The sequence below is a fragment of the Kryptolebias marmoratus genome, linkage group LG8, assembly GCF_001649575.2.
Source record: "Kryptolebias marmoratus isolate JLee-2015 linkage group LG8, ASM164957v2, whole genome shotgun sequence".
Classification (NCBI taxonomy): Eukaryota; Metazoa; Chordata; class Actinopteri; order Cyprinodontiformes; family Rivulidae; genus Kryptolebias; species Kryptolebias marmoratus.
Genome location: NC_051437.1, coordinates 8,625,720 through 8,636,112, shown reverse-complemented (window position 1 = coordinate 8,636,112; position 10,393 = coordinate 8,625,720). Strand labels below are relative to the sequence as shown.

The 10,393-nt window shown below is 43.8% G+C and overlaps 1 protein-coding gene across 1 annotated transcript; it reads right to left on the bottom strand.

Annotated features, from left to right (window-relative positions):
• Positions 1-1,145: 1,145 nt before the first annotated feature.
• xkr5l (XK related 5-like) lies at positions 1,146-8,457 on the bottom strand. Its single transcript, XM_017409395.3, has 3 exons — positions 7,854-8,457; positions 5,393-5,592; positions 1,146-4,022 (listed from the first exon to the last, which is right to left on the bottom strand). Exons 1-3 carry the CDS (start codon positions 8,384-8,386, stop codon positions 3,067-3,069), a joined length of 1,689 nt encoding a protein of 562 aa, XP_017264884.1. The 5' UTR covers positions 8,387-8,457; the 3' UTR covers positions 1,146-3,066.
• Between the last annotated feature and the right edge of the window lie 1,936 nt (positions 8,458-10,393).

Genomic DNA, 10,393 nt, shown 5'->3' with positions numbered 1-10,393 from the left:
GTTGTCCTGTTGGTTCACCCAGTTGTGTCTGAGTTTCAACCATCTATGGTCTGAGGTGAAGTTAAAGAACCTGGAGGTATTACTCCAGCCTGCCGCTTCTTACCTCTTGTTGTTGTGGCCAAATAGCTCAATCTGTGACTTGTCTGACCATAAAACAATTCTCCAGAAGATACTTGGTTTGTCCATGAGGGCAGCTGCAGATATCAGTCAATCTGAAGGTGTTTTTGGACCAGGAACTTCTCTCTTGGTCAGCACGTTGATGTAAAACTGGCTTCAGAGCCTCTGGTGTTCCAGCAGCTTCCACTTCATGGCAGGTTTGAGCCTCTGTGGTTCTTGAGTTGTTCCTGAACATCTGAACTAATGTCTTTTAATCTGAGGCTGACAGATGAGTATTGATCAACGTAATGAGTACTCTTAAGCTAATCCTTTTTTATGCTGGTAAAGAGAAACCAGCTGCAGTCAATTGTTGTGACAAATGAGAAGTTAATCGCCCTTTTCAAGTTAAAAGACATCCTTAAAACCTTCAGCACCACTTATTAAACGATTTAGGGGAATGTATGTATATATCTGAGCCTATAACTTTGACCATGTGTGTACTAGAGACAGTCCTCACTAAATCCACTGGGGGAGAAGCACAGTTCAAATAAATCATTAAAAGCTTAAAATAAATAAAGACATGGATGCCTAAGATGAGTGTATGCAGACCACAACTGTATGCACTAAAAAGGTTGTGGGAGTAAGAATCTATTTCAGCCTGTGGTTTTAAGATAAAAGATGAGCGTCTCGTGTTTTACGTTTATAGGAGTTAATGGGACAGTTTGTCCAAGATTTTTATGTAAGCATAAAGCCTTAATAAATGCTTGTACCAGACCTAAAAGGAGCTGTGAATTTTTTTTAATTTCCTGTTGAAAAGCATCAAAACCTTAGAATTTTAATGCACTCAGCATCAGTGGCAGTAAATTGGTGTTTGTGCTTCTGTGAGTGTAGATGAAGGTGACAAATCCAACGACTGTAATCTGTTAATCTCCTGCAGGGATGGGAATAAATCTCAGTCTTAACAGAGCCTTTGTCTTCTTAAAACCAACTAACTGATGAATAATAAATCTATCTGTTTTTGTTTTCAAATCAGTCAGTAACAACAAAGCTCAGGTAAACACATTGCTTTTTATTTTACCAACAATAACATAATGAAATTGTCTTCTACGTCTTGTTGACGGACAGTATCCTTGATCTGAACAGCAACAGTCTGGTATATCCGGTTTAAGGCTTTTTGATTCTAGCTTTGTGTTTGTGGTACAGCCCCACCCAAGTCCAGCCCCCACCCGAGTCCAGCACCAAACCAGCTCATTTATGGTACGCTCTCCGGTTGTTACATGATGGACTCACACAGTTAGCACCATAACCAAAGCCTCAATGGCTTCTTTTTTTTTTTTTTAAACTGCAAGAAGGATGACGATGGTGCAGCTAGGCGCTGTAGGGATCACTTTAAGTGTTATCTGGGAAAAACAAAATGGATAGCATTTACAAGAAAACTGTCATATCAGAATGACAGTTTTAAATTCACCCCACCCCCACCCCCTTTCCCGACCCCTAACCCACCTTCGTATGCGAGTTCACACACGCACAGACACGCAAACACACATTTCAGAAATGTCCCTTGTCTATGCTAAATAAAGACGATTTTAATTAAAGAACATGGTAAGGTTCTGTTTCACTGGTCCAAAAAAGCCTCTAATAAGGATCTAAAAAGCTCTGCAAAATAAATAAATAAATAATGATTAAAAAAAGCTTTAGTTTGTCATTAATTATGGTGAAAAAAAAAAAGATGCTAAGACAATAAACTATAAATAATCAGTCCCAAATAAAACCAGTGGAGTGGCTGAGTCTTTTTGTCAGCTGAGCATGTAAAAAAAGAGAAAAATGTAGAAACTTTGGGAAAAATGAAAAGAAAACAACAGATCTTTATAGTGTTTATCCAAAGTACCCCATGCCTACACCACCAATAATATCAAAGCTTTGTTGCTGCGAGTCCAGAGTCGGTGACTTCTCCGTTTTTCTCACTACATTTTTCAGATGCACACAGTCCGACAACAAACAGTGCTGTCCCGCTTAAACGTCCTCTTCATTGTACAGTCATTTACAAGGAAAACAATCTCTGCTTTGTTGCTTTTGCTGCTGAACGTGAAGAGAGCACGAAACTGTAGGGAGTCCTATCCGAACCCATCCTGTAAATGTGATGAAAGTCTCATTTAGTGTTGCCAATTTTCAGCATTCTGGAGGAAGGTGCTTTTGTTTATTATGTAATGATGTGTCCCAGAATTTGCAGACCGCTTGTAAACACACACCAGTTTCTTTTCATTTCAGCCGAACTTAATAAAAAGTATCAAAGGAATGTTGGAAATCTCACTAACAGCGTGAAAAATGCCTGAAAAGCCTCGTTACAGACCATCACATCAGCCACAGTTTTTACATTCAACCTAAACGCTGCTTTTAAACTCGCCTTTAGATTTAAAGCAACACCTTCAGACTCCTTTAATGAGGCCAGAAAGCTGCGGTAAATTATAAACATGAACATAACTCCCTGTGTTGTGTTTGTTTGCGGATTGTTTGCAGAATTAACACTCGTAACCGTCTCACCTCCTCACTTGGTGGAGTTCTAGCTGCCATAAATAACCATGCGTATTGAAGGCTCGTCTCTGTTGTCAACCACCTGCAGAGGATGTGCTGCACCCTCACTGAGGAGGACTTTCTGCCTCTGATTGATAACAGCTCCACATCCCTGCATGCCTGTGCTTCGAGGTTCACCTTCTGTGCCACATCATGACCTGAGAATTAATACAGAAACCAAAGTATGGACCATCATTACACAACGTCACGGGATTCTTCTTTTCCTCTGTAGAACATAAAGACACAAAGCTCCGCCCATCCCTCTGCCTGTCTGTGCGCAGCACCTGACAGCTCAGATAAGAGCGAGCGGAAACACGCTGCGCAGTGACAACCGTCCTCCCGCCGGTTTCGAGGCAGGGTGTCTGCGCAGCGCCGAGCTGTGTGCACACGTTCAGCTCATTACACGGTGGTTTCGTACTCCATCACTTCTTTGGCTGTGCTCAGGCAGCGGTACTGAATCCTTGGTGTAACTGGGGCAGCACTCTCCAGCACCAGGATGGTTTTACGCAGCCGGCGGTCGATGAAGTGAGCGTCCCACGCCGGGTATTTCTTCCTGGGTAAATCTATCCGGATGACAGGCCCCTCTGTCCTGGGTTTGAGGTCAGGCACTGGGGGCTTAGCTCCCCTCGGAGGCCGCACCTTAAACACGTCTCCATCCAGCTCCCTGTCCGTGCCTTTAGTTCTCTGGAGGGTCCTGGGAGGGCTGCTTACCAGATCAGGAGGGAGGCTGGACGCTGGGGAGGCCAGGGCCTCCATAGGTACCTCCTTCTCCACTATGTAACCCCACCCTGAGACTGCACCGTCAGGGTGCAGCAGGCAGTAGTACACAAACATGAAGAAGGTGCCCAGGGCGTAGCTGGTGGCCACCACACACACCAGGATGACAGCGTAGAAGTCCGAGTGGCCGTGGTGCTCAGAGGAGCCGCGGTACACGTACCAGGCGGTGGTGAGCGCCACGTTCTCAACAAACACCGTCAGGCTGTAGATGAGCATCCTGTAGCGAGTGCGCCCCTCTCTGACAGAGAACCAGCAGAAAACATACACGATGCCCACCATCATGTTGTAGATGATCTCCTCCCACTTGGACATGCAGAAGTCCGTCTCGCCTTGAATAATCCAAAAGGTCATGATGCACCAGTGGGCCACGATGAAGATGCCAAAGTAGAGCTGGAACACGGAGGCGAACAGGGCGAAGGCCAGCGTGCGAGCTCCGATGGTGAACAAGTGCCACAGAATCTGAACTATGACGGCTTTGTAGGTCATGGGTAGCTTATCGTCCCGAGAGTCTCTCAGGACTTTCTGATAGGAGGAGATCATCCAGGCGAGGGAGATCAGTGAGGCAGAAGCTGAAAGCCCTGTGGACATAGAGAAAAGGAGGGAGGAAGAGAAGTTAGATTTATTTTTTGTTTTTTGAAAAAGCAAAATGTCCTTTTCAAAGTTCCAGACTTTTCCTCAAATTTTGAGCTTTCTGTTTAGTTTCAGACCATTTTTGACATAGAAGTATAAACATTTAATTTAAATTACACAATACACGAGGCACAAAAGATGCACACACAGAAGGACACGCCTAAAAAACAGTACATACATGTTTGCCTGTTTTTGTGACGGATTTATGGTCGCAATCAAACAATTCAAGTCTTCTGCAAAACAACAGAAGGTTGAAGTTGTGAAACTGCTTCTATTAAGCAGTGCAGAAAAATCAGAAAATGCTTTAGGGCTAAACTTGTGGATGTCAAGTTGCAAACATTGCGCAACATAAAGCATATGGTCCGCATTTACAGAGCCCACACAGGCGAAACAAGGCCGGAAAGCGAGAAGCACGCCCTGAGTCATCGGGGCCTTTTTAACAGCTCACAAAAACAGCATTTTCCAGCTAAAATAGACCTTAATGTTTGTTTGCCACATTGTTACGGTCTAAGATTGAGTTTACATACGCGGATAAAGGATGATATGTTGTAAAAAGACTAAATATTGCATCTTTTTTCCAAGAACTGATGTCCAAATGAACTTTTATAGGTGTTAGTTCACAGGAACTATGCTCAGTATGCTAGGAGACTATTTAGCAACTATGCTAACCTTTTTAAAGATGAAAAACAAAAAAGAAAATTGTGAAAGGGACTTCTGACATATCTACTCAAAATGTTGTTCATTAAAGATTTCGACATTTTAGAAAAATGCAACAAATGTTTGATGTTGTCATATAAAAGAAAGTAATCTCTTTTATTGTGTATTTTTGCAGACGATGTGAAGTTCATGACAGAAGCAGGTGGAAAACTGTGCCAATGTTTGAGTTGCTTTATATGAGTCAAAACGCTCCTCCGGGGAAGAATGTTGTCCATGATTATAGCACATTTTAAACTTAGCTACCAAACTGTTTAAGAAGGGAAATTAGAACTACATCTATGTACATCTTTTGGAATAAAAAAGAAAATCCTCACTGTTTCAGCACTTTATTCTGAGAAAATTAGATTTTTATCTTTCAGAAATTGGAACAGGAAATGAAGTCTGGAAACTGGGAGGGTTTTCCATACTTATTCAGACCTGGAAAGTGCTAAAAGCAAATTTCTAAAATTTAAAGTAATTGTTCCATCATTTATCATAAAAACCCTCCATTTCCTCATCTCAGAAGGATTCCTGTTTGAGGAGAGTAGCACGGCATGGACTCCAGAATACCTGACATTTTTTGACTTGCTGACGGTGGGTGTGGTCGCTGTGGGACACTCACCCTGGAGGGGCAGCACCTGGCTGGTGTGGATCATGATGCTGAGCTGCAGCACCAGCTGAGGGGCGCTCTTCAGGAAGGACTCGAGTAGCCGCAGCATGCTGATGTCTGCGTTCTCAAACATCATGCGCCAGTAGAAGTGGCGGCGCTCGGGGTCGCCGTGCCAGCGACTCTGCACCCCCAAATACAAGGCGTGGACATACCTGAGAGACAGATTCAGACACTTTTCATAAGACAGGTGAGAATAAAGCAGGAAGAAACTTTCAGTCTTGTGCTGCAGAAACTTCTGAACATCAAAGACGATTTTTTTTTTCAAATTCTGGGAGCTGTCACTTCCTGATGGTTACTTGCTCTTTTGGGATTTAGATTAGACTGAAACTGAACTGAGCAGCTCTGTGGTTATAATTTTACAGCAGACATCAAAGCGGAGTATGTGAAACTCGTCTGCAGCCTCATTTCTTCAAACACAACGAGCAGCAAGGCGGCAGAAACAGAAAAATATTAGGAACTCCGAAAGTAATGCTGTCATTCTCTTGTAGTAAACTATTTATAATGCACGCATACAGTGTGTACAGTATGGTGAAAGCCTGTCTGTGTGCGCGCATGAATCCGTTTGTCTGTCTGTTAGCGAAATATCTCATGAACCACTGGACAGATTTTAATGAAATTCCTAGAAAGTATGTATTGGGTACACATCTACAGCTCATTAACTTTTGAAGTCAACCCAATATAAGATGGCCGCCACGGCTAACCAACCTTAGCCAAAAACTTAGTCAAGTTTATAAATATTGAGCTAAAGTTTGATGTTGTTGGAGCTGATAATCATCTTCAGCACGTACTCTGTCTGCTAACAGATCTCGTCAACTCTCACATATTTGCATAACGTCATTTACAAGGTTTGACCAAAATGGTTATAACTCTGTTCCCTCTTATCATAAATAATATTAGTAGGAAACTCTGGCATGAAAGGTAGCGGGCGATATGCATTCCTTCATTCATTTTATATCAGAATGTAAATCATTCATTACGAAAGGCGATGTTTGGAAAATAAGGGAGGACTGGAGCAATAAGTGCCTCTGTAATTGTCTTGAGGAGGAAGGTCAGAAGAGTCTCACGTGAATGAGCTCACTGAACCACAAGGGAGATTGTGTAACCTTCTGTTTGTTCTGGTTCCCTCCACACAAAGCCCTCCTTGGGGATAATGCAAAGAAGAAGAAGAAAAAAGAAAGAAAGCAAGAAAACAGTACATGTGTGCCGTAATGAGGGTCAAAGACTCACAGGAGGACGCCCATGGTTTCATCCTCACTCTGTCCGTGACACCAGCCCATATCTCATCTCACTGTGTGAGAGGACGTCCAGCTCAGGTGGCCGGCCTGCACCGATCCCGCTTCACCTGACTGAGTGTGTATCAGTGACAGATCACTGCTGAGTTAACAGCTCAGGGTAAAACACACAGCTGTAATCCTCTTAATGTGCAGACACGCTGGTGTGAGAGCAGCACCAACGAGCGGGGCGTACACAACAGCTTTAATGGCATTACCGGTAATTCTGTGCTGTCTGCCACAACGTTTTAATGTGCTCCCGAACACACTCGCACACACACTCCGTCTCCAGGCGGAAGTAGGAGATCAATATTATCCATAGAGCTGTCTCGGGAGGAAGGAGGACAAAGGCCACAAAGAGACACATTGTCTTGTTCTACAGGTAAATCCAACTTTTAATTTAACTTTGAGTAACACTCCAAAGCGTCTGGAAGATAAAACCTTTCTTTGAGCAGATGTACTGTCTACCCGCCCCACTCCCACAGCAACTCAGCTGAATGCCTCCTCTCTCAGCTGGCAGCAGTTCAAACCTGTCAAAACGGATCAGAGGGCTCCGAGTTTGACTCACCATCAATGACTGAGTAGTTGACCTACAGACCTACTGATATCCATGTGAGAACAACACCAAACTGTACGCTAAAGTGTCCTGCTGTGCGTGTGTTTGGGTTTGAATATAACTTCAGGAAAAAGATTTAAAACCTGAATAAAAACCGACAACACAAATAAGAACGGCAGACAGAGAAGCGTGTCAGCGAAAAGAAAGCAGCTCCTTCATTTATGTTTGTTTATCTGCTAAAGACAGGGCTCCTTGCCAAAATGGATTCATTCATTGTTATTTTCCATGACTGGTGGGGATATTTTTCCAAGAGATGACTGACCTAGAAGCCAGTGAGGGGGTTGGAGGGACAGGGTGGAGTCTAATCCACCCCAAGCAGGGGAGTGGGTCAAACAACACAGAAACAGAAAGACATGCTGGTATTTCTTTTTTTTTTTTTTTTTTGGCCTGGTTCTCATTGAGTGATTGGGTTTCATAACTGCAGGGAGTGGACCTGGACACACACACACACACACACCAGAATACACAGTATGTGCAGTATGTGTGTTCCCTGACTTGTCAGATCACGACGAGTTGTCGGACTCACCTCCAGACCTGTGCCAGCTGGAAGATGTGAATGACGGCTTGAAAGAACCACATGAAGGCTCTGCAGCAGCCCCGGACTCCTCCCCCGGCGGCCGGCCCCGGCAGCACCCCGGCGGCCCGGCCAGCGCCCCACTCGCCGCTGTCCTTGGTGCTGAAATCGCCCTCCTCCGCTCCGGACGCCGCCGCCACCACCGCGGCCGCCGCCGTGCCGCTCTCCACGGTCTCCGAGAAGTCGAAGGCGAACCATCGGAAGCTGAGCACCTGCACCACCACGGACGGGACGATCACAAAGACCAGAGTCAGCGCAAAACACCAGTACTCCCTCCGTAGGTAGTAGTCGGCGGCCAGCCACAGGTCTGAGGCCCCGTCCGAGAAGAAGACCAGGAGGGCGCACAGCGTCCAGCAGAAGTCCCGCAGGCTGTACCGCTGCTCGCCGGCTCGGGGCTGGGGGGGCCGCGGCTCCGGCCGGGCGGGACACTCGGGTGGGGCTTCGTTTCGTGGAGAGACGAGAGCACCGTCGGATTTCGCGGCCATGTTTGTTGTAGGGAAGGGAGTAAGAGATGGGAAAATGATGGAAGCCGGGGGGAGGAGGGGGAGGGGGTCGAGGAGCCTGTCGGTCTGTGTTCCTGCCTGTGTGTGAGGGAGGGAGGGAGGGGAAGGGAGGGGAAAGGAGGCGGGGAGGAGGCCCGGGATAGGCGAGGGGGGCGGGGAGTCACCGCCGCGGATCAATCAGCGGTTCTGGAGAACACAAATTTGATTTGGACCCAGAGAGCTGCAGAACTCCTCTGATGATGTCAAACTGAGGGGCTCCTGCATTCAGGGAGGCTCGTTTTTACATTCACGTACAGGAATTCAGTTCGAAAGAACTCATTTTGCTTCAACATGGCAGAAAATAATGTGTTTAAAATGCAGTCATGGCAGAGAAGTATCATCAGTGATCAGACACTTAAATCTGGAACATTATGTGACAGAGAAGATATTAATCTAGATTACTGTTGGAATTATGACCTGGTGATGTATCCCTCTAAATATGGAGCATCACTTAATATTAATGAAGCTGCACCATCCTATTGACAGCTGGGTAGTTCTGTCCAACAGATTCCTGACATATTTAAAAGGGGAAACAGGTTCTGTTACCAAAAATGTGTGTTGAATGTAAAATATTGGAGAACTGAACCTGTTTTAGCTTGAAACTACCACCCTGCTCCTGTCAGGATGTTGTCTAAAATGTAAAATAAAATGCAATGGTTTGCAAATCTCACAAACCCATATGTTATTCACAATAGAATATAGCAAACATGTTAAATGTTGCAGCTAAGAAAATGCTCATTTTTTTGTATAAAAAATGAAATGTAATTTTGAATTTGATGGCAGCAGCACATCTCAAAAAGATAAGGGCAACAAAAGACGGTAAAAGTAAGTGATGTGACTAAGAAACATCTGGAGGAGCATTTTGCTGTTAATTAGGTTGATTGGCAGTAAGAAGACTGGGTGTAAAAAGAGATTTAACAACATAAAACAACAAACTACATCCATTCCAGCAACATGTCTTCATATAGACGAGTCCAGGAGCTGAACTGACCTGCCTGCAGACCTCTCACTGATTAAAAACATTTGATGCATCATGAAACAAAAATCCAGCGAAGACCCAGGACTGTTGAACAGCTAAAATCCTCCATCAGACCAGAAGGGGACAACATTCCCTCTAAGACCTCCAGCAGCTGCTCTCTTCAGTTCTTAGATGTTTACAGACTGATGGTAGAAGAAGAGGAGATGCTTCACAGAGGAAACATGGTCCTCACTTTTTCATATGCAGTTTTTTATGCTTATTTCTTCCGCTAATTTTTATATTTAAACATATAAAGTATTAGAAATGTTTTATTATCTCTGCATTTAAAAAATCTACACAAACAACAGACAGCAGGAAACACTCAGCTTTCATAATTAGTTTAAGGTTCAAGTTTTAATACAAAATAATGTAATTTTGTAATGTAATATAGGTTAAAACTCGCCTTATTTATGGTAAAAAACAAAACATGTTTTAGGGTTTGGCTTGTGACTGAAAGCATTAGTATATTGGTGATCTGTAGTCATACAGATGTACACTGAGTAAAGTGACACCATAAGAAACTCTATATGTCAACATATGGAGGGGCTGCAAACACCGTCATTAGAGAGCATCTAACTGTATTACCCCCGACATTAAACCTGTTTAGATATATGAGCAACAAATGAGTTCTCAGACCAAAAAAACAAGAAGAGCTGATGGCTAAAATCTTAAACTTGTGGTCTGATGTGAGAAATGAAGGAAAATGATGACGACGACTCTGTTCATCTAATTAGTGTCAAAAGCATTTTATAAAAATGTGGATTTTCTTTTCTTTTTTTTTTTTTTTGAAAATACAATAGGGAACAACATCTGGAAGGAAAAAAAAAATCCATGCACGGTTTTATTTTTTCATACTTTTCCAGACCTGGAAAATACTAAAAACTACATTGTATTCCTTTCCATACTTTCTAAGACTCTCCAAGAAGGAACCC